We start from the raw sequence: 28,000 nt of genomic DNA on the forward strand, positions 1-28,000 counted from the left end.
TTTGCCCGGGACATGTTAATCAAATATTCATATTTAAAATGTAATTTTTCGAGACACCCTGTAATATGTGGTTCATTGAAATACGGCGATACCTGAGAGAGCTCCTGCAGGCTCTTGCGCGCTTTCTGCAGCTCCTGTTCCAGCTGCGTGACCGCCCGTCCCGATTCGGCGCTGCTCAGAAGCGCCTGCTCCAGCTCCCGGATTCGGGACGCCATCTTATCGATCTCTTCATTGCGGTCCTCCAGGTCGCGCTGACACTGCTCCTTGATCGAGAGCAGGACGCTGTAGTCCTCGGTTTTGTCTTTAATAAGAGCTTGAAGACTTTCCACCTGGAGGAGGAATGCCGAATGGTGAACCAGGGGTTTTAGTTGTAAAATAGCGGGGAACAAGGAGCTAAGCGAGCTTGGACAAATTCAGCACTGAGCACGGATGCGTGGACGGGAGTGTGAAAATTAAGCCACTTATTACATGCATGATCTACAAGATAGCAAGAGTAGAAAGACTGTGTTGCTACAGTCCAGGGAGGACAGCCAGCTCAGCATGAAAACACACGCACATACGGTACACTACTACAGAGTCTAGCGCACAAGACGGCATGTTAGGTGAGAGGCCCAGCCACACTGAGCCATGCGTTAGCAGCTTTAAACCTGGCGATCCGGAGGACTTACCTGTAAAACCAAGTCTTCAATCTACATCACACAGAATAGAAAACAAATACAGCAATTCATTTAACAAAAAGATTTATCTTGAAAAATAAATAATTCTCTCCATTATAAAATCCTAATAGTATTTCTACGAGTCTTGTTTCTCACCCTTTGACCCTTGGTGTCTCCTCCTGTGTGTCCTTTAGAGGACATTCTCAGCTGCGACTCCAGGTTCTTAATCTCCTGCTGGAATTCATCCCGCTCGTGCTCTCGCTCTACGGCTTGCTCCTACACACACGCAGAAAGGATTGGTCATTCTTAAACTTGTTCTACGAAATTCCTTTATGATTTAAAAAAAAAAAAAAAACCACCCCGCAAAAGTTAGTTTATTAGAGCTGTATCACCTAAAAGTATACTGTATATACGGTCGACCTTTGTGGGTGTTTCATTCCTAGACCACCCGCAAACTGTGAAAAACCACAAATTTTGGATGTGGTCAAAAGATTTATCCCTGTTTTTAATAGTTTAAAATCTAAACATGGTTCCAAATATGCGCCCAAAACAATTTATGTTAAAAAAAAACTTAATTTAAATTTTAAAGTATTACTAATGGACTTAGTAATACTTAATAGGTATCCAATGCCGCCTTCTCCTCTATGGTTCCTTTGTGCTCTCTCTACAAAATTACATAGTTTTTAATATTTTACGTTTTAACACATGAACAATTATAAAATGATGCCATCAGCGATCGATTAACCAGAAGTAGTGGACAGTCCCCTCTCCCGCTACCGCTTGTACCTGTTCACGCTCCTACCACGAGAGCGGTGTACCGAGAGGCAGTAAATGTAGAGACTGCTAGCTGCCGTAAAAATAAATAAGAATGGCGTACCGATGGTCTTTTTCAGTTTCAAAAAACATTAAGATTCACCCTTAAAACTCAAGCAGCACAAATGCATGCAGGCAACACAACATTGGTCAATCAACAATAAATTTATATATATATATATATATATATATATATATATATATATATATATATATATATATAAAAAAAAAAAAAAAAAACACATACATATATTTAATACACACACACACACAGTGAAACCTCGGATTGCGAGTAAGGCGGTTTGCGAGTGTTCCGCAAGACGAGCAAAAGATTTTGAATAAACTTTGACTTGGGGGAAAAAAAACAAAAATTGGCTTGGTTTATGAGTATCGAGGATCATGCATCACGCATGTTGTTCTTGTTTTGACGCCAACCGTCACGTGATTACAACTGTGCCAATGTTTTTTTTTTTTCTCTTGCGTTGCGGAATTAGGGAAAATCGCCTCCCCTGCCTGTATGTGCGTGTACAGCGCGGGTGTACTGTTTATTATAACACTTGTGTGCGCACATGTAAAGCAAAAGAAAGTCATTAGAGAGGTTAAAGATCCATTTTCTCTCTCCCTGGGTCAGCAAGTCGTTGTGTGCGCGCGCGTTTGGACACCGTGCCACTTCTTTCTCTCACACACACAAACACCCCCCCCTCTCCCCTTTACACAGACACCCCCCCCCTTCTTCTCTCACCTTCACACAGATACACACCCCTTTCTCTCTCTCTCTAATGGAAACACTGCTCTGTCACAATTCTTTGCAAAAGGTAAAGTACAGGTAAATTTGTTTTATTTTTACTTCAAAGTAGTGATTCTGTTATTATGCACTCATCATAGGTGATGTTCCTTGTTAATTTTTCTGTTAGTGTGTGAAACTCAAATAAGAGAGGAGGAGGGGTTATCATGCAAGGCGAGAGGGGGGGGAGGGGGTCTGATTCCTCCCTTCCTCTTACGTTAACTTCACACACATACAGTAAATGTAAAGTGCAGGTTAATTTGTTTTATTTTTACTTTATATATATTATTTTTATGTTTTTATTTCTTTGGGCTGTGGATTAAATAATTTGAGTCTTCATTATTTCTTATGGGGAAATTGGCTTTAAATTTATGAGCATTTTGAAATACAAGCCTGCTTAAGGAATAAATTATGTTCATAATCCAAGTACTCACGTCTATGAACTGGCGGTGGTGTTTGAGCTGTTTCTCCAGAGCGTCAATGTGCTGCTGCAGGTCCTCGGTTTGGGTGCGGTGCTGCTCCTCCAGCTGCTGCGCCTTGTTTTCGTGCTCCTCCACCGTCTGCTCTAGCATGCGCAGCCGACCCGCAAGCCCGACACGATCCTTTTCCGCCTGTCTCTGCACGTCCACGCGCTCCTGCCCGAGCCGCTCGGCCTCAGCCAACAGCGCTGTGACCAAAAACGTAAAGAAACGGGTTGAGTGCAACACAAATACACCTAGACACACTCTCCTACACACATGGTCTGGAAACAAAAGATGCAGGCATGCGCAATATCATTATGCCAACTTACCCCGTATGTCATTTAAACTAATTATTCATCAAAGAAAAGATGAATAAAATAACATTCCACTTTGTCAAAGCTGGTGATGCAAGCGGCATAGCACAAATAAACCAGAAACATATTGAAGAAATCCAAAGTTAAACACAACTAAATTAAAAGGAAGCTTATAAAAGAAGCTGTTAGATGTCAAGAAATAATAAAAACAAAAAGGGCACATTCAAAACATCACGCCAGCCTCAAATTCTAGTGACAAACCTTTTTCTTTCCCCACGGCAGGACAGCCTATAGAGCGGGAAGAACACTCAGAATCAAATGAACATCTCCACCCATGGAGTTTAAACCTCATATCATGACAACCACTGACAAAAGGTACCACATGATGCTCCATCCTTAAGAGCAAATCCAGTCATCGTCGACCCCCCACGACCAATTATCCATGTCCCACCTTTCTCAGGTTCTCCGAGGCCTGCAGAGATTGCGTCTCGTTGCCGCTGCAGGAGTGCGTGTTCTTCCCGGAGCTCGTGCAGTTGAGCCCGCGTGCTCTCCAGCTCCTCGACCAGCCTCTGCTCACGCGTCTCCTTCTGCTGCAGCGACTCCTCCAGAACGGCCTTCTCTGCCACATAACCGTCCAGCAGACCTGAAGATACAAACGATTAGTGGCTTAACTAAATTGTGTTTCCACACGGTAATATTTATTCAGGGCAATGTTTATACGCGACTGCAAAACAAACAAATATAAACACCTTTGAATGCATACATACTGCATGGTTCTCACCTTCAGCCTTGTGCAGTTCTAGCTGCAGCTGACTCTTCACACTCGCCTCCTGGTCCAGTTGCTCCAGAAGCTGAGTGTGCTGCTGCAGAAAAGCGTTCTTCGCTTCTCCACCCTCGCTAAACTGTTCATCCAGCATGGCCTGCAGAGCTCGCAGCTGCTCAAGCTTTGCCCAGACACAATAGAAAACCTCATCAGTTTCCCCATGCACCACAATCCAGCAATTCTCACAAAGAGTATACCCTTTTTAAAAATCTGTATATCCGACACCCGCGATTGATTAAAACCAGTAGTAGCGGACAATTCCCTCTCGAGCTAGCAGAATAAATGGGTACAGGAGTGGTAGCGGCAGACCAAGGTACTAAGGCGCAAGAAATGCAGCAGATTCCAGATGCCGTAAAAAATATAGGGCGCCCGTACTGGAGGGTTGCACGTTGCTCTGCAAAGAATCGCAGTTTCACACAGTGCAAGAACTTTCTACACTTTACAGGCTGTGTGCGTGAAAGTCGTGCTACATAATAACCAAGGGTTGTGAAAGGGGTCAGTTTCCATTATTGCCCATGAAGAAATTCGCTCCGAGACAAAATGTTGCCCAGAATTCCCCTTACGATTTAAAGACACAGACAACATTTTACATGTAAACTTCATTACCTACAGTTTTTGGCTACATGATGGCAGTGTTGGAAAAGGGGACAGATTTAGTCAAGTAAATTGGTATGCTTTATATTATATCTCCGTGTCCATGGCGTACATGACTCATTTTGTTGGATTTGAAAACAAATCCGACTTATGAACACGCTGCTGTAACGGAAATCGTTTGTAAGTTGGGGACTAGCTATACTGTTTAAATGTTTACATTGTACTGCTCCTGAGATATGGGAATGATGTCGAGGGAAAAAAAAAAAAAAAAAGCACTTAAATGCTTGTATTATTATTATTATTATTATTATTATTATTACTACAATATACAAAAAGAAAAACTTTTATAAATATTTTAAAGCATAATTTATTGCTGTAGATTATATATTGCTCTATATAATATACATCTTACTATTTTTTTTTATGGTTGACTCTCACGGTGTGTGTGCGCATATAATAAAACACACACGCCAGCTCGTTCTAAGGTGTACCACCGCAAGTATATTTCAGACCTGTAGGAAAACACTGTAATCCCAGCTAGATTCTGACGGACTATGTACCTGTACCGTAGAGTCAGAGACAATCTCTAGCAGTTTGTCCACTGCAGCGCGGAGACGAGTGCAGGCCCCCAGCACATGCTCCTCTCTTTCGGAGTCCAGCTCTCCGTCAGGGCCTGAAAACAAACTCTCACACAGTCTCTGAGACAGCTCCAGACCCTCATCGATCACGGATGAAAACATGCTGCAGTTCACACCACCCTCTACAGCACCATTGTCCACGTCGGCTGGAAGAGAAGAGTACGAGGAAAGAAATATATATAATTTTTTTTTTTTTATTGCTCGTCATGAGGTCGCATGTGCTTATAAAGGTTAAACACAGAACTAGGGCTGCAACAACTAATCGATAAAATCGATAATTATCGATAATGAAATTCGTTGTCAACGAATGCCGTTATCGATTAGTTGGGCTGCTCACGTCACTGAGGCGCGCGACCACAAGATGCACAAATACACACAGCCGCTCGCGCAATGGAGGTTACAGAAGGGTCTGCAGGAAAAAGCGCGCGCCCCGAGTCCTCCAAGATATGGGAGTGATTTACATTAAACACCTCTAAGAAGACGGTAACCTGCACGCTATGCAAGACTGAGCTTTCATGGCATGTCATGCACGAACACTTAAAAAGAAAGCATGTTGGTGTTACGGATGGCGAAACGTCAGCAGGGTCAGTAAAAACTCTCTCTTCATCGTGTAAAAGTTATATAGTTTAAGTGCTTTAGTTTAAACTGTTTGCTAACTTCGGGACAGTCGCGCTAGATCTGTTCCCGTGCTACTCGCTAGCATCACATTGCGCAATCACCTCATGAGCAATAGTGATTAGTTAAATGCCGCTATTTTAGACTAGCTTAATTTACACGGTGTGAATAACAGTAGAATATTACATGTAGTGATTGTTGTGGTTTTCAGCGAATGCAAATAACAGCATATTTGTAACTATTAGATTTTTGCATTTCTACAGTTTTTTTTTTATAGTCCACTACAAAGTAAACTTGTAATTTACTGTGGTTTTACTTATGCATACATCATTTTATTATACAAAAATACATTATTTTAGCTGTTTATATCTTATCAACTGAATATATCAGTGTATTTTTTAAACTAAAATTTTAAATAATTTTAAATAAAAAAATTATTCCAGTTACACAATATTACCATTTCTCTCAAACATTCCAGGGTGGCTTTTTATTGTGGGCAGTGTAAGGTACACCTGTGCACTACTCATGATGTCAGATCAGCATCTTGATGTGGCACACCAGTGAGGTGGGATGAATTATCTCAGCAAAGCAGAAGTGCTCACTATCACACATTTAGACAGATTTGTAAACAACGTTTGAGAGAAATGGTAATATTGTGTATCTGGAATGAATTTTAGATCTTTAAGTCCATCTCATGAAAAATCGGAGCAGAAACAAAGGTGTTGCGTTTATATTTTTGTTGAGTGTGTGTGTATATGTATATATATATATATATATATATATATATATATATATATATATACACACACACACTGTATATATTATATACTACATTTCATTTAAGGTTTAAAATGTCAAAATTAAAGATTATTAAACTCTTTGTGGCTTTTGCATTTTTAAAAGTTAATTTTTATACATAAATAATACCCTGATTTTTTTTTTTATAGTTATAAGCGAAATATCAAATTAAAGAAGCGGCTAGGTTTTATCCGATTAATCGATTAATCGAAAACATAATCGCCCAACTAATCGATTATCAAAATAATCGTTAGTTGCAGCCCTACACAGAACGAGAGCCAAACCTGTCTCTTGGTTGTCATGGTTGTCACTCGGCACATTGTTTGGAGCGCTGCAATCAGCTTCCACGCAAACCCCCAACCTGCGCCTGATCTCGTCCTCTGTCGCGATCGTAATCCGAAGCATCTCGAGGACAAGCTGCTGAAGTTGGTCATGGGCCAGCTGAAGGTCTTGTCTAAGTGTGAAGGAACAATTAGCTTAAGGAGCTCCAAACAATAATTATAATTAAAATAAAAATTTAATAAAAAAAAAAAAGTTAAGCATAAGCACATAAGCACAGCTGCAAAGCACATGTTGATAATCATGTGCTTGTTCTAATAGGTTATTGTTTCCATAGCGACAGCCCATTCATGTGTATAGTGGATGCTTATATAATTAGCTTTATTTAATAACGTAAACCGAGTTTTTCCACTACAAGAAAGAAAAGAGAGCTTCAATCACACCACCATGTCATTGGTTATTTTCCTATAACAGCACGTCGTCACAACGTGTTCGCCATCAAACTTGATTCAAAAAGTGAACTAACAAAAAAATTAAAATAAACAGCAGCTTCCAAACCCCACCTCTGCTGGGTGGCGGTGTTGAGGTCATCACGCAGCATGTTCAGGAGGTTGGCTCCTTCCTGACTCTCGCGTTCGCGCCGCTGCAGCAGAGTCTCCAGCGTTTCCATCTCGGCCCGCTTGCCCTCTAGCTCGCCCTGCAGTCCGCTCAGCTCTGCACGCAGCTGTGGGAAGGGAAACACGGACACCAGAGACAGAAAACCAGTCATTAGTCGTTAGTCATGTGACTCTCACAAACACCCTCAGACAGTTTTGTAGAACAAGAGCATTTTAGAGGGAAGAGTCTAACAACCAGCAAACTGAACAGATCAGATGCACAAGTGACCATGTGACATGAACTTGTGTGGGAGTGGCAGAGAAAAACAGGAGTGTGTACGACATGCCGTCCCACTCCACTGCCTAGCAGCCTGCAAACAGAGCTAACAGAAACCAGTGCGCAACACAGTAACCACGGCAACTGGGTCCCTCGGAGGGATTTGCAAGGGATCTAATATCGCCCTAAACTAATCTGACAGATTTTTACAATCAAAACAAAACAGATGTGCGTGCAGAACGGGAAGTTAACTCATGTTCTCAAATCAGGATAAGAACATATCACTTTGGTGTATTAATTATATTATTTAAAAATATGTTTAATGACCAAAACCTTCTGAACTTGAATTGTAGTACACGATTAAAATTAAACAGAAAAGTAATATTTTTAAAGAAAAAAAAAAAAGTTTACCATGTTGCGTGACGACCTGTTTCAGTATCACACCTGAACTCAAACAATTGCGGGCGTGTTTACTGAACCCGTACTAAACCCTAGGTACGTGTCTGGTGCTTCTGTGCTCTTCCCTTGTATTTATAACGAATGTGCAGCTTTTCCTACACTACACAACATCTAATACAATACACTGGTTAGAAATGTTGTAGCTTTTCTTCACACATCCATCTACAAATACAAAACTTTGATATGATAAAGAAAAACTAATCTACACAACACTTAGAAAGAAACTGGATTAAGCGTCCTGCTTCGGGACGGCCTCACCTGCGAGACCACAGTGTCTAATTGTTGGAGCTGTGCAGTGAGCTGGTTCATTTTGTCCGTGTAGCCGAGCTCATTCTGCTGATGCTGCTCACGCAGACTTCTCTCCAGCTCGTCCAGAGCGGTGGCCTTCTCCTGCTCGCTTTCCTCCTAAACCGCAACAACCACGATAATTTGTTACAAATCAACACACTTCACTTTATTATTTTTTTTAAATATGGAAAAAAAAAATAGGGCAGGAAAACTTGAAGCTGAGGGAAGGGGCAGGGCTTCACAGTTAGTACATCAAAAGAGCTCAACAGACCAATACAACTTAATTATTCCGGAGTCATGTGTCATTTGCCGTCTTTGTTATTACAGTAGAGGAGAAAAAAAAAATGCTGTTTCAGCGCATACAAATTCATGGCAATCCTGCACAAAATACATGAAGAAAGTAAGTTTGAAAGAGGACTTCTGGTGAATGAGACTTGAAACTTACAGCGGCGGTAAAAGATACTCTTTTCCAAGCCTTCTATAACCATCTTAAATAGAATCTGGCTCCTCACCTTTAACTGTGCGATCTTTTTCTGAAGCTGCTCCTCTGATTGGGATTTCAAAAGCGCCGCCTCTTCCAGATAATGGACTCGTTGCTGTGATGCCTCTTCCTCCAGCTTCTTGTGCAGAGCCTCGATCTCCCTGGCGGACGCTGCCTTCAGGTCCTATCCCACGGTCATGAAAGACGTCATATACAAAAAAAAAAAAATGTCTCACACAAAAAAAAAACATTATAAATAGAAGCCAGTTGTTTTACACACACACCTGGAGTTGTTGCTGGTGCTGTGTATTCAGTGCATCCAGCTGTTGCTGCAGCTGATGTTTCTCCTTGGTGGTCATGTCGGTGATCTCATGGAGGGCGGAGCCGTGTTGCGTCTCCAGATCCAGCACGTGCTGTCGCAGGGTTTCCAACGCAGAGTGATGAACCGACTCCAGAGCTGCCTTTTGGGAAGCGAGAGCCGCGGACAGCTCGCCCTACGAAAATAAAAATGATCAGAGACGATTGTGCAAAAACTAAACAGAGCTGTGAAGTTCAGGTCCAAATAAAACAGCTTTACTGAGCAACCATTGTTCATTGTTAAGACGTAATTGCATGCTGCCATGACTGAAAGGGTGAGACCAGTCTAACGAGTGCTCAAATCCCATAAGGACTATCTATCTTGCTCTACTAGTAAAATCACCGTTGTAAATAAATTACAGGAGGAAGGAAGAAAAGGGGAAAAAAAAAAAAAAAAAGACGTGATAATTATTCACACACAAACACTTCCCATGGAGGTGGTCACACAAATCTAGTTTAAAAATCTTTACATTCAGTGCTTAACATCAAACCAGGCTGCTCACCTGATGGGCGTGGCTGAGTTCCGTCGCCATGGCACTGAACTTGTCCACGTGGACCCGCGCCAGCTCCTCTCTCAGCTGTTCTCTGATCGTCAGCTCCTCTTGCTTCACTCTCTCGATCTCTTTAGCCTGCTGTTGCTCCAGTGAGGCCCCGAGCTCCCGCAGCGCGTCCTCTTTCTCTTCTCGCACGGCCTGGATCTCCTTCAGGTAGGTGCTCTCCAGTGTGTCCATGTTGCACAGCATTCTGGTCTCGAGCTCCTCCATTTCCTGCTTGTGACGCGCCATGAGCTCCGCCTCCTGAGCCTCGAGCTGCGCTACGTTAGTCTCCTGAAGGACCACCTGGAGCTTGTCGAGCTCCGCCTTGTGCTTCTCAGCGAGCGAATCCAGCGCTGCCTTGTGATTGAGAGAGAGCATGTCCAGCTCATTCTGGTGTTGGGTTTTGAGTTCCTGGTACTCTTTCTGAAGATTTTGAAATTCTGAAAGGTTCTGCTCCAGAAGAGCTGTCTGGGCCTGCAGCTCCTGAGCATGTTGTTGCTTTTGTTTCTGAAGCTCCTCTTCTCTCTGCTGGCTGAGTTTCTCTGCAAGCTGCCTCTGTTCCTCCTGATGCCTAAATAACCAGATTATCACTTAAAGTTATTCAATTAAATTTCAATTAAAAAAAAATTATAATAACAAAGTAACATTTTATTACAGGTAGTCCCTGACCTACAAGTGCTTACGTAACTGAAATTGTTCGTAAGTATGATTTGTTCTTAAGTCCGATAAAGTGAGTCCTGTATGCCATTAACATGAATATACAATGTAAAGCATCCAAATCCACATGACCAAATCTGCCCCCTTTCCCCACACTGCCATCATGTGGCCAAAATCCATAACAGCACCTAAAGAAATTGATCTCTAAGAGAAAAGAGACAGTTGTCCCTGTCCCTTTGAGGCATGAGAGGATTGGTGCACTGCAGTGTATTTTTTGTACAATACACCTGAGGTACTACTTGATTTATGCACATCTATGAAGGTCCGTTCGTATCTGCGGAAACTTGTAACTCGTGTCCATAAGTCGGGGACTACCCGTCCATAGATTAAATTCCTTTCTAAAAGTTAATTTACTTACCTGCACGTGGCCTCCTGCAGCCTGCTCTCGGTCTGCTCCCTGAGCAAAGTGTTCAGCTCCTTCACTTCAGCCGCCATGGTGCTCTTGGCAGTGCGCAGCTCGCTCGCGTACTGGGCCTCGAGCCTCTGCTTCAGGGCCACAACCTGAGGGCTCTCCTCACTCTCCAAACTAGCCTGTAAGGCATGCAGCCTCTGCCTTTCTACAGCCAGGAGCTCCTCAGCCTCCGCAAGCTTCTTCTCCATCTCCTTTCTCTCCTCATTAGCAGCTTTTTGGAGCTCCTCAGCCTCCGCAAGCTTCTTCTCCATCTCCTTTCCCTCCTCATTAGCAGCTTTTTGGAGGTCCTCCCTTAGGGAAGCCAGACGCTCCTCAGCCTGAGCTTGAAGCTGCTCCCCAAGCTGGAGCTGCTCCTCACTTCTGCGGTGGGAGAGCTCCTCAGTCACGCGGGCCCGCTCCTCCTGCCCCACCTCTTCAAGGCGTGTACGGAGTTCCTCTGCAAAGTTTTTCTTAAGCTAAATGAAAGAGGAGAGTTAAAAAGATATGAAAGATATGGAAAGGGACAAAAGCCTAAAAACAATGTCTTTAACAACAATCCTGTCTCAGGTGTTGTCATGTGCAAGATCGAGATTTTTATTTTATTTTTGAATTTTTTGGATTTTTCCCCCTAAATTTAGTCGTATCCAGTTCCTTGCCAACACTAGGGGGCTCCCACATTAAGTCTACTACTACCACTTAGTCGGCACGGCCGAAGACCATCAACGTGTTTACTGCGGTAAAGCACTCGGAGGACAGCGCTATCCACTCCTTCCGCTTGCTAAGCTCACAGACGCCCCTGATTGGCTGTAAAGCTGTGATTAATGTGGGAGCACCAGGTACCTCTCATCCTTCCCCTCTGAGAGAGCTCGGCCAATTCGCTCTCTCTATACCTCCGGCTGCGAGATGTTACAGCATCATCCGGGAATCGAACTCGCAATTTCCGGATATCTATTAAAGATATCCAACGGAAGATATACATCTTTTTGCAAATATACTTACAGTATTTACTTGTATGGTATACAAGTATACACTGTAATGCTTTTCAAAGAATAATTTTTTTTTAGAGAATCCTTTCTTAAAAAGCGCCTTCTTGTCAATGAAAGCCCTTTAGAACAGCACTCGAGTCATGTGACAGTCTCTCAATCACAGAAAGTGCTTCTTTCCTTTATAACAGCTTCTGTGCAAACACAAAGAACTCAAAGCGCGTGACTGTCTCAGCCTGGTATCGCTCTTTCTCCCTCACCCTGTCCTCCAGCTCTCTGAGCTCGTCTGTGTGCTGCTCGGTGGTCCTCTCCAGGGCTCGGGCATGCTGCAGGGCGAGCTCCGCTAACTCCTTCTCCAGGCTTAGTATGCGCTCCGTGTCGGAGGCAAGCTGAGCGAGCCGGACTTGGTGTTCCTGAGTCTGGAGCCGGGTCTTCTCCTCGAGCTCCACTTCCACCTGACGTGCCACATCCGAAACGGACTGCAGACGCAGTTTTGTTATCTCTGAAAGTGGAAACGCAAAGTGGAAAGTCAAAGTCAAAGTCTAGAAATGACTTGTGAATGGGGGAAGTTAAATTAGGTCTCAAAATCTAATTATGAGGCGTTCGTGATCTCACCTTTGAGGTGGCTGTCTGATAGCTTGGCCCGCAGCTGCTCGATCTCCAGAGCGTGTCTGGTTTTGAGCTGCTCCATGTCGCTGTAGTAGCGGTCAGTGAGCTCTGAACGAGCCTGCAGTAACTCCTCTCTATAGGACAGAGCCATGCTACAGCGCAGATGTTCCAGGTCCAGCTTGTGCTTCTCCTCGAGCTGCAGGCGCAGTGTGTCCAGCTCCAGCTGTGATGTGTTCGTGCAAAGGATGACCGGAACATCATTAAAAACCAGAAAATACTAACAAAAAGCCCCTGGTATTAACACTGATATGTTCACTTTATCTTTAATGTTACCACCACCATATCTCTGTCGCACTTTGTCCAAGAACTCTACCTTGTGTTTCTCCAGCTGCTCCGTAATCTCTGCCAAGGAGTCGACCCCGTCCTCCTCAGGCTTCCCATCAGACAGAAAGCTTTAATCCAAGAAGATACTTTAGTACACCATGAATGACCATGCAACAAGCACATTAATGCCACAATATGTTCGAAATATAGATTCTGGCTGGTCAGAAGCTGTTGGATTATTTTCTATGAAAGCGACTCGGACATTAGTGCTGCTGCGAATCACAGCTTCGTTAGTGCTTGTTGTAAGATGTTCTTGTTTCTTTTGTAAAAGCTCATTCATCTATACATGTATAATTCATATTTGTGGAGAAAATACTTATGGAAGGAGTATCCAATGTGTTAGAGCTTTAACAGTTAACGGTAGAGTGGTTTACTAAATTTCCCATGGATGTCTTCCAAGAAAGATTATGCTTTTCTGTTTTTTATTACTATAAAAAAAGGGGTAAAAAAAAAAAAAAAGCTTTAGAAATTACCACAAAACATTACAATCAGTCAAAATTTCCAGCATTTCACACTGTTGAATTATTTCCATACGGCCTCTACATCACAGGTGCACCTGACCTACCTTGCATCTCCTGGCTTGAGGGCCGAGTCCTCCAGAGCGCCCTCTACAAGGCGCACCTGCAGCAGGGCGATTTCCTCGCGGTGGTTCTCCTCGCTGGCTCGAAGCCGCTGCTCAAAGTACACGCGCAGGTTCTCTAGCTCCGCCTCGTTCTGCTCCTGGAGCTCTCGCCGCTGCTGCGAGAAGTCCTGCTTTAGACGCTCAATGTCATCAACGCGTGACGTCCGTGCCAGCAACTGCTCCTTCAACTCTGGAAGAAAGATGGTGGTGGTTTTTTTTTTTTTTTGTTTTTTATGCTTTAAACCAAATATTCCAAAGTTTGACCTAACGTGAAGCATGTTCCAGTACCTCCCAGCTCCTGCCTGCTGGTCCTCATGCTCTCCAGCTGAGACCAGAGGTTAGCGATTTCCTGCTCGGAGCTGGTCTTCTGCGCATCTTGTTCTGCGAGCAGACGATCCACCTGAAACAAACAGGGGAAAAAATAATAAATAAATAAATAACGCTACAGTCATTAAGGGTTTAGAATTGACAGGTTACAGGTTTCACAATGAATCGAAAAAAAAAATAATAATTATTGTCACATACACAGAATGATAAAGTGAAATGTTTTAACAACCACCCATGACCTTAAAATAAAAAAATAGAGTATTCTAAATAATAAATATGAAATAAGAATGATTAAAAAAAAGAAAAAAAAAAAAAAAAAGTGTGGAAAAAAAATTTGTATTTTATATTCCTTATTTGAATAAATAACCTAATAAAATTATAGTATAGAAAATATAGAAAACGTTTGGCTGTAAAATCTACATTACGCTTCTGCTACAACAATAACCAAGTGTTTCATCCCTGCTCTTGAATCTTAAGTATATCGGGTTTGCCATACCTCTCCCTTCAGCTGTTTCTCTTGTTCTTCCAGCTCTTGTGTGCGAGCTTGCTGTTCCTGTAGCACCACCTTGTGACTAGCAACCAGTTCTTCAACAGCGCCTAAATCATTAGAAACACTTCAATATTGTGCTCCAAAACACAGCACACGTTAATAAAATATTATTTTATATCATCTTTATTAAACAACTACTACTCAGGTCGCCTGATGAACTCGTAAAAGACCACTCACGAGCAGCAGAGTCTCGGTCAGCCCACGCCTGACTCAACTCCGACTCAAGATGCCCGATTTCATCTGCTTTAGATCGCTCAAGCTGCTCGAGCTTGCGTTGCGTCTCGGCCAAGCTTTCCTCAGCTCTCTTCAGGGCTGCTTGAAGTTCCGTCTCCTCTTTTTTGTTGCCTTGTAACCATTGAGCCTTGGCATCCTGACGGATATTAAGCCAAAAAAAAAGGGGTTGATTTTTAGTGTAGTGCACCTCTATTAAAATATAACTTAAGGGGGAGGGGAATAAATAAAAATAAATAAATTAAATAAAATAAAGCAGAAACATGACTTTACCTCTAGTCTAGCGGCCTGCTGTTGTTCCAAGGAGATCCGTTCTTCTGATATGCGCTTCTCCCACACACAGTTCAGATCGTCTTTTGAAAAAAAAAAAAAAAAAAAAAAAGACAGCAGAAATGTGATTAATAACATTGTGCAAAAAAGTTGGTTTAATTGCACATGCATTCAAATTTTTTTTTGCGCGTTTTAGCCTCTTACCGATGGCCAGCTGGAGGTGAAGCTCGGCCCGTCTCTCCTGTTCCCTGCTCTGCTCTCTGAGCCTCTCGAGCTCGAACTGCTGTCTCGTCTGCAGCATGGCGCTCTCCTGAGCCCACTTCTCCCTCAGGCTGGCCTGAAGCTCGCTCAGCGCCGCCTCCTTCTCCTTCTGCAGGTTGGACTGCGTGAGCTCCAGTTGCGCCGTATGCAGGTTGGTCAGGCTCAGACGAAGAGCCTCCAGCTCCAGAGCGTGCTGCGCCTGCGTACCAAGACGAACAGGTTCATCTGCGCCGCGGGTTACGTGCGTTATAGTATGAATGCAACAACGTTTCGTGTTTTGCACCGACCTGGGCTTGCGAGAGCTCTGCCTGGTGTGCAGCCTCCATGCTGTCTCTCAGCTCCTCAGAGAGCTCAGCCCTGAGACGGTCAAGTTCCTGGAGCCGCTGAGACTCCTGCTCGGCCATCTCTCTCTGGTGCTCGCGCTCGTGCACCTGGGCGGGAAAAAAGATCCAACAATTAAAGCGAACGAGGCAAATGTAACATGAAAAACAGGCCACATATGTATAAATGATTAATACCTGTTTGATGAGGGTGATCTGTTTCTTCTGCTCCTCTTCCAGGTTCGAGCGCAGAACTGAGAGTTCCTTCTCCAAGCGCAAACTCCAATCCAGCACCTGAAGAGACAAATGCATTAAATGACTTAAATACCGGATTAATCAATTAGATTTCTGACCATTTAAAAAGTAACATTTTTTAATTTACCTCCTGCTGATGTTTCTCCTCAAGTCTTTTCTTCTCCTCTTGGTGTTCCCTCAGCTCTTTCTGCAAAGCATTCTCCTTTTCCATGAGCTCCTCTTCCGCCTTCTCTCTGGCTTCCTTCATCTTCTCCAGATTCACATCTTTGGCTTGAAGCTGGAGCTGATGCGTTTAAAATTGAAATGCGCAGTTTAAAACTTAAACAGTTGAAAAGAATAAATTGTGGGGAAAAAAATCTACTAAAAAAAAAAAAAAAGAGAGAAAAATAAATAAATAGAAGTGTGTACCCAAAGAATTGCAATAAAAAAATAAAATAAAAAAGATTAAAATAGAAGAAAAGTAATGGGAGATAAAGGCAAAATGAATGAACAACAAAACAAAGCATAGAAGGAATGAAAAAGGAAAAAAGAGAATGAAGACAAAAAAAAAAGATAAAATTAATGAAGAGAAAAGCCACAGAAAAAGGGCAAAATAAATAATGGGAAGAGGTTGGCAAAAAAAAAAACAGGAGAGAACAAGAAATACAAGAAGAGGGGAAAAAAAGTAAAGATAAACAGAAGAAACGAACAAAAACAAAAAGAGGGCAAAGAGGGAAAAAAAAAAAAGGGGGGAGGACGAAACAATCCACACCTCAAAGTTCTCTAGTTCCGTTTCCAGAACCTTCGCCATGCTCTTGTTCTGCTCGTCCAGCGCCTGGAGTCGCTTCTCCAAAGCAGCCTTCTCTGCAGAACCCTGACGCAACGCCTCCTCGATGTTACTCAGATTCTCTTTAAGACACGTCAGCTTGGACTCCATGTCCACTCGGACCTTCTCAAGCCTCTGCACGTCCTCCACTCTCTCCTCCACCTCGGCTCGGAGCTGCTCAATCTTCCTGTTGGCAGAGTCCACCTCCAGGGTCTTTTGTCCGAGCAGCACTGACACGGTTTGGTTCTTTTCCCTCTGGTTCTCCAGCTGGGCCATAAGCTCGTCCCTCTGAGCCTGTAGGGAGGAGAGCTGTCGCCCGAACAGGGCCTGGACTTCACAGCTCACAGAGTCTCCGGCTGTCTTCTGCTCTTGAATGTCTCGGACCAGCTGCTCTTGGTGTTTAAGCTGGAGAACAAGCTTGACTTTGTCCTCCTTGAGCTTCTTCAGGATCTCCGCTGTGGAAGAGTTTGCATCGTCAAGTTCCACTTTGGAGGTTTGCTGCTCCCTTTCTTTCTGGCTCTCCAGGTAGCTAAGCTTGTTCTTCAGGTTGTCCTGTTCGTGGATCTTCTCGTTGAGAAGCTCTTCGCAGTGAAGCCTCTTGTCGCGTTCCGTCTCCAGCTCCCACTTCGCCTCCTCAAGCTCCTCCGACGCTTTACTCCAACGTTCTCGTGCCTCTTCCAACTCTTCCACGGAGCGCCGTACTTCTTCCTGAAGGATTTCCAGATGTTTCTCCTTCTCCTCCAGCTGCTCGGTGAGCTCGCTACACTGCTGGATCAGAAGCTCCTTGCCCAGATCCATGCTCTCATTCAGCTCATTCGAGGTCGAATTGCAGCTCTGCGATGGAGCCTGGGTGAAGGACAAACCATCCAACTCGGACGGTTGATCTTCTGGGTTTGTGGTATGAGCACCAGAATCAAAGTGAATCAAAAATCTTGACTCGTCTTCATACTCCAACTTGGAGACAGTCGAGTTTTCCATGATGCTGTTCTCCTCCAGACTTTGATCCAGCCACGAGCTTTCGTGCTGCACAGCAGACGCCAGATACCTTTCCATCATGAGGTCATTGCTAACTGAGACATTTGTACCTAGAACGACTTCAGAAGATCCTTCGCTCACCGTTTCTTGAGTGTGGTGTTCTTCAGAGGTTTGGATCCAGGTAACGGTTGTAGATGCCGTTTGGATGTTACGTTCTTGGGCTTGGTCCAGCATTTCCTGAATTCGCCTGACTTCCTCGGAGTGCTCCTCTTTCAGGTGTCTGAGCGCAGCTTCATGCACGTCACTTAACTGCGCCACATTTAACATCCTCTCTTCCTCCAGGGTCTGGAGACGCAGCTCACAGTTGGCGATTTCGGCTTCGTATTTGGACCGGAGGTGCTTAGACGTCTCTTCCTCTTCCCGGAGCCGGTCCTGAAGTTCTCGCACCAGCGCGTCTAGACGCGACACGTCTTGGTTGAGTCTCTCTTTCTCGGCTTTATCCTGATGCGCCTGTTTCTCCGCACGCTCGAGGTCATCCTGGACTGATCGCAAGCAGGCCTCCATCTCGACCTTCTCGTTCTCGAATCTCACAACCATCTCCTGCAGGTTCTTGGCACGTTCTTGCGCACGCTGGCTGTTCTGACGCTCTTCTTCCAGCTCGCGTTTTAACGTCTGAATCAGATCAGCGCTCGAATCGAGGTTGTTCTCTGGGATGGCGTTAATCCCACATGGCGCTGCACCATTTTGGGATAAGTCTGATTCGATCTGGACCATGTTATCTGGCGTGAAAATGCTCTGAAGTCGAGTGAGGGAATCCTCCATGATCGTGAGCTTCTGTTGAAGGACCGTGATCTCCGTTTCCTTCTGAGACAGGAGGGCCGCCTGTTCATAACTTTTCTGGAAAAAGAAAAGTTTCGAAAGTTTAAACCTTGATGCCACGCACACACACCGTTTATATGATGTGCATGTGCTGTCTTAAGAGATGAAAAAAAAAATTACCTGCAGAGAATCCTGAAATGTCTTTAGCTGCCTGGGGGGTTGCTGGGGTGGAATTAGATCCAGCCATCCTACGCTTTTACTGCGCAGATACTTTTTAGCCTGAGATAGAAAATGAACCATTAAATGGTGTGAGGAAGACACACACACACTAACGGAATCACTGTTGTCTGGCTCACATTTTCCTTTTTAGCTGTAAGAATTTGCGTGACTAACAAGGGACCTGTCTAATAACTTTCTTTTTCCTCCTTTTGAGGATTTCGCGGAAACGTGATGTCAGATTGATCTCCCGCACTGCTACAGCCTTTTTAACCTTTTTCTTCATGGAGGCTGTTTTTGCAGTCACTACACTTGGACACAAAATTTTAAAAATGGTCACAATGTTCTAGTTAATACATGCACACATGGAGATTAGCGACAACCGAGCATGGAAGCCGATTACCCACACTCTGGCAACGTGAGAGAAAAAGTAGAACCGTTGGTTCAGACAAAGCGCATACTGTACGTACTACAGTACTCGTAAATAAAGACCTCACTCGTTTATCAAGTTAAAATTAAATTACTTATTTTTGTTCTGTCTTGCAGACCAAGGTTTTACTGTAGCTAAATGTGATAGGTGTCCAGCACGATATGTACTTTTATGCCCGGTTATGTCTCTTACCTGCTGTAGTTGCTGCTGCAGCTCCTGTATCTGACTCGCCAGCTGCTGCGCTTCCAGTTGCACTTGGTCTCGGCTCGTCAGCGCCGCCTGCAGGTTGACGCTGAGCTGTGAAATGATTTCGTTCCGCTTCTCCACTGCTGCCTGTAACCGCTAAGGCATTAATAAAAAACACCTTTAGCAACTCATTATTTTTAACCATTATCATTCTACCATTAAGCACTGAAAAGAAAAGCAAATGTTCTCTTCTCACTCAGTCATTTATCTTTTTATAGATAAGGGCTAGATAAGATATGTTTTATATATTTTTTTCTTTTTTTTTTCCAAAGAACTTGTTTAAAATGCGTTAATAATAAAACAAAAAGTTCCTCACAGGAGTAAAAGAATTACTGTCAAATAAAACATGTTTGATGGACAGAAGGGTTTTACATGATAGTAAATTCTCTCGATAGTAAAGATTTGCGTGTCCTATTCTGCATCTTGTATAAACTACTTGATCCTAAAGATTATTGAAAAGAAAATGTATGTTTTGTTTCAACATCAGGATTTATTTCATGTAGTTATTTAAAACATTGGTTGCATTTATTTATTCAAATGCCGGCAAGCTAATTTGTTCTGGGTTGTGCTTTTGCCCATCATGTTTTTCCTTTGCTGTTTTGCTATACTGTATAATAATTATTATATACCATAATAATAACCTTTTTAGTAAGCACTTAAGTTAGACCTGGTTTACAAGATGATCTTAAAATTGTCATGATAACATCCTTAACCCATTACGATGCCTGTGACATCGCCCGGCCCTCACACGCTTACCTTCAGCTGTTCTTTGCTCGTGTGCGAGACTACAAATTCTCCTAAAAGGTCTTCTTGCTGTTCGGGCTGATCTTCCTCAGCTCCGTCCACAGGAAATGAGCACTGTCCCTGCGAATCCGTTCTGTTCATCTCATCTGGATCAGCAGCGTCGTAAGGCTGAGCCGACTCCTAAACGATCGATCACACATCATTCTATAACCTGATGCTCCGACATATATGCTAATAAATTTAATTATAAAGTGGGTGGGGATTAATAAATAAATTAATCAAACCTCGGGGAGAAGGTCATCTTTGCAGTCCAGGCCATGAGCATGCTCGAGTTGAGACTCCTCTTGTGCTGAATGGTCGTTCCCCTGGACAGTCTGATTCTTCTTCTTTGAGGTCTTTTTCATCGCGTTCGCACCATTTTCCTTTGCTCGCTGCTGTCTGTAGTGCGCAAGCTACTCCACAGGAAAAGTGCATGTAGTAAAAGAGGCACACCAGAAAAATAGGGGCAAAACAACTCAACTTAGTTCAATATGAATGTACAGAACAAAAAAAAATAGAGGAATAAAAAAAATAAATTGTTCATTGAAAAGAAGAAAAAAAACTACATTTTGAAAGGAACTCTTTTAACTGAAAAAGAGCTGTACCACTATCTGGTTGTGACACACAACCTCATAGGTGATCTCCCCACAACCTTCTTAAGCAGCTTACTCCAGATAAAGGGCACATCTCTGACCAGGTTTACGTCTCGACGCACATGTGCAGCCACACGATATTACAGCCAAAGTCATGCAACACTGACACATCAACCAAGACAAAACATGTGAGCCCACATCGAACCATAATGACTCGAGTGAACGCCATAACCAGTCTCGACATCTTGTGAGGGAAACAAAGCAAATGGCTTACAAAAACAAAAGCATCTAACCTAGATTAAACTGTCCCACGTCTCTTTTTCAAGGCAGGTGCATCAAGTAAGATTTTACATTTTTTCCTTAAGAGAATTAAGCGGGTTCAACTCTTCAATGATTTGCCTTTATGTGGTTGGAAAAGTCTTGGAAGAATTAAGTCATTGGTACTTTGATGAGTTGTATTATTTATATGTTTTGATAGCGAATGTGTTGATTTTGGACTGTAAGAGCATGATTGACAGCACTGGGCTCACGCTAATCTAATTCTACACAGATAACCTTTTTTTCCCCCTCACAAATCCTGTCTTTCAAGTTAGGATTGAATTCTCTTTTTTTTTTTTTTTTTATTAGGGGGGAGGGGATATTTCTAAGATTTTCTCACTAATTTAGTCGTGTCTAATTCCTCCCCATCACTAGGGGGCTCCCACATTAAGGCTACTACTACCACTCAGTCAGGAGAGCCAAAGACTATCACATGTTTCCTCTGAACCTTGTGACATCAGCCGACCACATCTTTTCGAACTGTTGGGGGGCGGAGTAACACTCAGAGGCAGCATGCATTTAGCACATCATATTAGCTGGAAATAGCTGTAAGAATTGGGAGACAGCGACCTCTGAGCACAGTGCTTCATTTGGCGTGTGATGCAAATGCTAGCAAAAGCACCTCAGCACTCGAGTTCACCCACGGTGCTTGTTTTGAAAGCATTGGTATGTGTGGCATCTCTGACACAAGTGGTATGCATCACACTATACACTGACAATGTTGAATGCCTATGCTCTGCTTCTAAGAAAAAACACACACCGAGGTGGCTTTTAGTTTAAAGTATCAAACACAAGAAAATGCAGTACGTTGTTGCTGGGGGTGGGTGGTCTTTTTGACTTTACTGCATTACTGAAGTGTGAAAAGTTTAAGCTGATATTTTACCTACGAACACTGAAATAGTAGCTATAAATATTAAATAAATAAAGTACTACACAAATAGACAAACAGTATAATGAATCGGCCGATTGGCGCACCCCTAATATCAGACGTGTCCAATCTAGGGCCCCATACGAAAGTGACTCAGATCTGATCATAAAAACCATCAGATTCGTACATTTAGACAGCCCGTTGAAAATTTTTTTTTTAATTAAAAAAATTTATTAGGGTCACTTATGTGGACGTAGCATCAAAACGTTTTTTCAGATTAACTCTTAAAAAGCACATTTTTTTTTCTCCCGCTGTATGAATCTCATCAAATGCCTTAAAACCTGACAGCAGAGTTTGCTATTGTCAGTCTGACCCCTGGGGACAAATTCACGATGCTCAATGCTGCAAATGTCGAAAAAGACAATGAGCATGCACTTAGTCGAGCTGCGGACCTGCCTCGCCGTTTTTGGTCGTGGAGATGACGGGCTCTTCCACTGTGAAGATTATTGCTTCGTCTTAGGGTCGTAACTGTACACCCCAGTTTCGTCACCGGTAATGATCCCTGACGGGTCATCCTTGACAATTTAACGGAGTTCTTGGCAGACTCCGATGCGATGTTCCTCCTGTCGACATTTTCAGGAAGCGAGCTTGTTGAAGGGTCTTCCTCATCGTCTCCCGCTCTCGAAGCGTACGTGCTACTTAAAACACCTTGTACGACTCTTTGCAGCATCGCCGCGACCTTGCCAAACATCTCCGTGGTAGATTTGCCCAGTTTCACGGAGAAATTTCACGTTCGCTCTTTGCCGTCCAGACGTGAGAACACGCATGGTCATAATTACACCAGCTGAACAGCTCCCGATGTACACAGGACCAAGTCTTTTGGCACGCTGACTTATGAAGGCCGGTGATCCCCGTGACCGTGCGTGCATGTTACAAGACTCGTCTCAAAACTTTGTGATACTACATCGTACAAACTTGGAGATCATTTAACGCTTCAGAAAACACACACACACAATCCATCATCAAACTCAATGACCCTGATTCAGGATCACCCGTGACGTCACGCACCACACTGTGGTTAGAGAGAGATGGAGCATCCAAACACAACAAACAAGCCTTCCGGACCGGACATCCATCTCCTACACAAGTTTAAAAACTTTTGCTAAGGTCACAGACTAATTCAGTGTTTATTTTTATGTTCTTTACATCCATCGGGTTAGCTGTTTAAACAAAAGGAGCTACTGCACATTTAAACCACCTCCATTCACATCTTTGAAATCAAGCCAAAAAAAAAGAAACATTTGCAGCAAAGTTTTCAGGCACCTTCATTGGCCATTTTATCATATTTGACTAAATGACTATAACACCATCATCCCGCTTTAATCAACCCGCAAATGTTGACTATTAACTGATTTTATTTGCTAGTTAAAGACAACACCTCCTGCTTAATTTGCGGGCAAAAACAATCAGCTAGCAAACACGGCTAAGCTAACTAGCCAGACTTTTTAAGCTTACACAAACCTTCGCTCTTCCTGCTTCTAGTTTTCTTCGTCGCTCCTCTTGGTCCATCTTCTCCAAATTAAGGCTTTCATAGAAACCAACAAAAATAAATTAATACTTGGCACAAGCGCGCGTGTAACCGGGGAAAATTTTACACAATGCTTCCAACTCGAGAGAAATCACAACGGAATAACTGTCAGTGCGAGTTTCAACATGGCCGCGAACCACTTTAAACCCCGCCCTTATGAGGCTGTGCTGGTCCACCGACCAATCGGAATGCGCGGCTGGAAAAATGACAGCCAATCAGATCGTCACTGAAGGCACGCGCACCTGTGCCGTTGAAATCCGTCTTCTGTTTTCGTTAGTACCAGAAAGTTAGTGACAAGTTAGTCAAGCGCAAAATAAACACACGCAAATAGGGTGTAATTAACATTTAATATTTTGGGGAACTTTTTAAAACTTTATTGTTATTATACGATTAGAATGCCATATTCGCTCACTTTTTTTTTAAAATAGTAATCTCGTTTTCTACTGGTTCTAAGCACAAGACACGCCCACAACCTCTACAAGCGCGCGCATCAGCCCGCGAGCTCGAACTTTTTCTTTTTAAGCCTAAATATTAATCAGGATTTATTTCTTTTAAAAGTATATACAAAGGGACAAAAATAATATTTATATATATTTTTTTATTTGTACTTTTTATGGGAATATAATTTTTTTTTTATTATTTTATATATATAGTAGCTCAATAATACTTAGATCTGGTGACTGTGCAGGCCATGGGAGATGTTCAACTTCACTTTCATGTTCATCAAACCACTCTGTCACCAGTCTTATTGTGTGTATTGGTGCATTATCATCCTGTTACACGGGTTACAGGATACAGTGTTTGAACCATTGGGTGCACATGGTCCTGATTCGGTAGTCCTTGGCCCATCTAGCACAAGTATTAGGCCTAGGGAATGCAATGATATTGCAGCCCAAACCATCATTGATCCACCCCCACTGCTTCACTCTGGGTGCTACGCTTTTTTGGGGCTCCTCCACACCGTAACTCTCCCGGATGTGGGAAAGACAGTGAAGGTGGACTCATCATAGAACAATACATGTTTCACATTGTCTGCAGCCCAAAATTGTCGCTGCTGTCACCATTAAAACCGACGTATGGCAAGGTTTGTCTATAGCAGCCCGGCTATGTACATTGACTCTGTGGAGCTCCTGACGAACAGTTATGTTCCTCTTGCATCCACAGTTACTTCTGTTGGATGTGGCTTGTCCTTCTATGGGGTATGCTGACATTGCCCGAAAACCGTGCCACTTGATACATAACAATATATATTTACGTATAGGCTGACTGATGTTTTTCCGAAATTGTTCATAGTGTGTGATAGACTGTGTGTGTGCGCTCTAGGTCCCCTGTGAGCCAGTTATGATTAGCGGTACAGATAATGTACAGAGGAATAAAAAGTGTTAATCTATCTTAAGCTGTAAATGGTAAAAATTTTACAACACGAGGATTAATAATGAGTTTCTTAAAATTTACTTTCTACAGTATCTCTAATTTGTGTAACAAGGTTGTATTTGGTTGTAAGTGGAATATTTCAATTTTATGTGGGGCCGAATGTGTTCAGGTTACGGAGCTGAGTAAATGAACTAAGGTGGTATGTTTTTATAACCTGCAAGAGGTTTAATGGATTTACACATAAATATGAATTTTTAAATTTTTTATTTAAATAATATTTAAAGATAAAGTGTAGTTCTAGTGCAGTTCTTTTCTCCTTTAATATCTAAAACATGCAAATAAGTTACCGTCAAGGACACTTTACCTATCTGTTTAAAATGTCTTTCACCGTTAATTAATCTATATTTAATTATTTAAATAGTAATCTATTCAGCAATAAAGTTATTCAGCAAGACACAAAAGATTCACATATAATTGAATTCCCTTTATAGACATTTATCATAAACATCATCACAATGTGAACCTAATCATGTTTAATTGTAAATGTTTTACATAGTTTTTCATCTTCTATTTTTTTAAAACATGATAACCGTTTCATTTTCTTTGTCCTGGTTTAGAGACTGGAGAATGAGCGAGCAGGCCATGATGAAAACCGTGCCACTTGATACATAACAAAGACTTGCTGTCTTGATCACAGATGCACCAGCGAGACGTGCACCCCTGATTTGTCCGCTTTTGAACTCTGATATGTCACCCATAATGTTGTGTGCATTGCAATACTTTAAGCAAAACTGTGCTATTACTCTGCTACTTAAACCTTCACACTCTGCTCTTACTGGTGCAATCAATGAAGATTGGCCACCAGGCTGGTCAAATGTAGCAATGAAACCTCCAACACTAAATTGGCCAGTGTTTCAGTTTATATATATATATATAGCCAGTATTGTTCTAGAATGTGGAAAATGAGCCCAAACTTGCATCCAAACGTTTGACTAGTAGTGTATGTTAATACACAAATTAAATTTGATTGAGGCATTTATCAACCACATAACATTTTGCAATTGAAATCCTTGAACCATTGAATCCTTGAATCCTGAAACGTTAACATACAGAACAGCTCTAACGAACTGTAAATCTCCCAGTGAAGTAAATAAAGCCAGACACGTAACATGGTAACAGCAGGGTTGGGCAGAGGGACACGGGTATGTTTCTGGCAACCAAGAGAAAAGTCCACAGCAAACAAGCGCGGGTGGAGAAACATGACTCAGTTTTATACAAACCTCTTTCTTCAATGTTAGTTTTAGGTGGAAGGATGCAAGTTACCCCAAAAAGCACATAGAAACATTTAAAGCTGGTGTTAAAGCTATTTTGCTGCAATGACTGATCAGATTGTTGACCAAATTACTCGTCTGAAAATAAAACTTCTAGAAAAGGTGAGACTGATCTATTGATTAAACTTTTTTTTAACATCCTTTAGACCTGTTCTGCTTGGTTAATAAACACGAATGTAGTTTTTACTAATAATTCAGCCTTCTATCTGTTTATTATTCAATTATTAACAATGAGGATAAAAATATAGTCATGAATCCGATGAGTTACATGAATTATGATATCCTTGTGTTGGTGTTAGAAGAATCTTTAAAAAATTGTGTTAATTCACCTCATATCTCCAGAGATGGGGGTTTTCTCCAGGTACTCTGGTTTCCTCCTACAGTCCAAAGCCATGCAGTGTATAGGTTGTCTGATGTTTCAAAAATTGTTCATAGTGTTTGATAGACTGTGTGTACACTCTAGGTCCCCTGTGAGCCAGTCATGATAAGCGGTACAGATAATGTACAGAGGAATAAAAAGTGTTTTAATCTATCTCAAGCTGTAAATGATAAAATTTTACAACACGAGGATTAATAATGAGTTTATTAAAATTTATTTCCTATCTCTAATTTGTGTAACAAGGTTGTATTTGGTTGTAAGTGGAATATTTCAATTATTATGTGGGGCCGAATGCGTTCAGGTTACAGAGCTGAGTAAATGAACTAAAGTGGTTTGTTTTTATAACCTACAAGAGGTTTAATGGATTTACACATGAATGTGAATTTTTACATTTTTTATTTAAATAATATTTAAAGGTAGTTCTAGTCCAGTTCTTTTCTCCTTTAATATCTAAAACATGCAAATAAGTTACCGTCAAGGACACTTTACCTATCTGTTTAAAATGTCTTTCACCGTTAATTAATCTATATTTAATTATCTAAATAGTAATCTATTCAGCAATAAAGTTATTCAGCAAGACACAAAAGATTCACATATAATTGAATTCCCTTTATAGACATTTATCATAAACATCATCACAATGTGAACCTAATCATGTTTAATTATAAATGTTTTACATACTGTTATAGTTTTTCATCTTCTATTTTTTAAAAACATGATAACCGTTTCATTTTCTTTGTCCTGGTTTAGAGACTGGAGAATGAGAGAGCAGGCCATGATGAAAGACCAGACTCTGTGCTTTCAACAAGTAAAGCTACATTTTAAATTTTGAAAAACTAAATTTCCACATTAATAAAGCTTTTATTAAATAAATCATTACATTTTACTTTATATTTCACCTTTATTTTATACCTACAATATTGAATATAACCATTATATTCCTGTACATTTCGGGATAATGACTCAGATATTCAGTTTCACACTCTCAAAAATTTTAAATGCCACCATTTTAAAACGTGTACTTTTTTTTGTTATTATAATTAGTCATTCTGGTGGCACGGTATCCTCGCACCTTCAGAGTCGAGGGTTCGATTCCTGGTTTAGGTCTTTGTGCATGGAGTCTGCATGTTTTGCCCATGCTAAATACTGTAGGTTTCCGCTGGGTACTCTAGTTTCCTCCCCAAATCCAAAGACATGCAGATTAGGGTAATTAGCTATACAAAATTTTCCATAGTGTATGTGTGTGTGTGTGTGTGTGTGTGTGTGTGTGTGTGTGTGTGTGTGCTCTGTAATGGATTGGCACCCTGTACAGGGTGTACCCTGCTTGTGCCTGAAGTGTACAGGATGAGCACTGGAGAAAATGAAAGAATTGATTAATAATGCTGGCATTCCAATTTACTGATTTTCAAATGAATCATTTCAAGCATGGAATTTGCAATTTACAGACAGGTTAATACAATTTCCATAGCTCTGACTTTTTTTTGGACACAGGAAGTTATGGTGGACGGGACGAAGCACTGCACAGTGCTCTAAGACGAAAGAGAGATTTACTCCGGAGACTAAAGGTACCAACTTCATAAGGATGC

At 42.0% G+C, this 28,000-nt stretch overlaps 2 protein-coding genes across 4 annotated transcripts in view; one reads left to right on the forward strand and one right to left on the reverse strand.

Moving 5' to 3' along the window:
• The window catches only part of pcnt (pericentrin), a 38,941-nt gene extending 15,499 nt beyond the window's left edge, over positions 1-23,442 (reverse strand). For 2 of the 3 annotated variants that reach the window (XM_053497840.1, XM_053497838.1), the window contains exons 1-33: positions 23,264-23,442; positions 20,209-20,376; positions 19,937-20,104; positions 19,127-19,276; positions 18,469-18,567; positions 16,441-18,366; positions 15,817-15,972; positions 15,633-15,728; positions 15,402-15,545; positions 15,058-15,313; positions 14,857-14,936; positions 14,530-14,722; positions 14,299-14,399; positions 13,764-13,875; positions 13,419-13,665; positions 12,843-12,921; positions 12,476-12,692; positions 12,121-12,362; positions 10,845-11,353; positions 9,737-10,340; positions 9,161-9,370; positions 8,908-9,060; positions 8,366-8,512; positions 7,339-7,499; positions 6,781-6,950; positions 5,006-5,229; positions 3,810-3,972; positions 3,480-3,671; positions 3,290-3,316; positions 2,688-2,920; positions 813-932; positions 669-689; positions 93-329 (exon numbers count right to left, since the gene is read on the reverse strand). In XM_053497840.1, coding sequence (XP_053353815.1) covers positions 93-329; positions 669-689; positions 813-932; positions 2,688-2,920; positions 3,290-3,316; positions 3,480-3,671; positions 3,810-3,972; positions 5,006-5,229; positions 6,781-6,950; positions 7,339-7,499; positions 8,366-8,512; positions 8,908-9,060; positions 9,161-9,370; positions 9,737-10,340; positions 10,845-11,353; positions 12,121-12,362; positions 12,476-12,692; positions 12,843-12,921; positions 13,419-13,665; positions 13,764-13,875; positions 14,299-14,399; positions 14,530-14,722; positions 14,857-14,936; positions 15,058-15,313; positions 15,402-15,545; positions 15,633-15,728; positions 15,817-15,972; positions 16,441-18,366; positions 18,469-18,567; positions 19,127-19,276; positions 19,937-20,104; positions 20,209-20,376; positions 23,264-23,311 — 7,653 coding nt within the window. In that variant the 5' untranslated portion in view covers positions 23,312-23,442. The remainder of the gene's footprint in view (positions 1-92; positions 330-668; positions 690-812; positions 933-2,687; positions 2,921-3,289; positions 3,317-3,479; positions 3,672-3,809; positions 3,973-5,005; positions 5,230-6,780; positions 6,951-7,338; positions 7,500-8,365; positions 8,513-8,907; positions 9,061-9,160; positions 9,371-9,736; positions 10,341-10,844; positions 11,354-12,120; positions 12,363-12,475; positions 12,693-12,842; positions 12,922-13,418; positions 13,666-13,763; positions 13,876-14,298; positions 14,400-14,529; positions 14,723-14,856; positions 14,937-15,057; positions 15,314-15,401; positions 15,546-15,632; positions 15,729-15,816; positions 15,973-16,440; positions 18,367-18,468; positions 18,568-19,126; positions 19,277-19,936; positions 20,105-20,208; positions 20,377-23,263) is intronic. The other variant, XM_053497839.1, reaches the window with a different exon arrangement.
• The window catches only part of zgc:112416 (uncharacterized protein LOC550509 homolog), a 31,321-nt gene that overhangs the window by 1,704 nt on the left and 1,617 nt on the right, over positions 1-28,000 (forward strand). Inside the window, exons 2-3 of the mRNA XM_053497841.1 lie at positions 27,165-27,222; positions 27,906-27,979. Coding sequence (XP_053353816.1) covers positions 27,165-27,222; positions 27,906-27,979 — 132 coding nt within the window. The remainder of the gene's footprint in view (positions 1-27,164; positions 27,223-27,905; positions 27,980-28,000) is intronic.

The sequence above is a fragment of the Clarias gariepinus genome, chromosome 6 (assembly GCF_024256425.1).
Source record: "Clarias gariepinus isolate MV-2021 ecotype Netherlands chromosome 6, CGAR_prim_01v2, whole genome shotgun sequence".
Taxonomy (NCBI): domain Eukaryota; kingdom Metazoa; phylum Chordata; class Actinopteri; order Siluriformes; family Clariidae; genus Clarias; species Clarias gariepinus.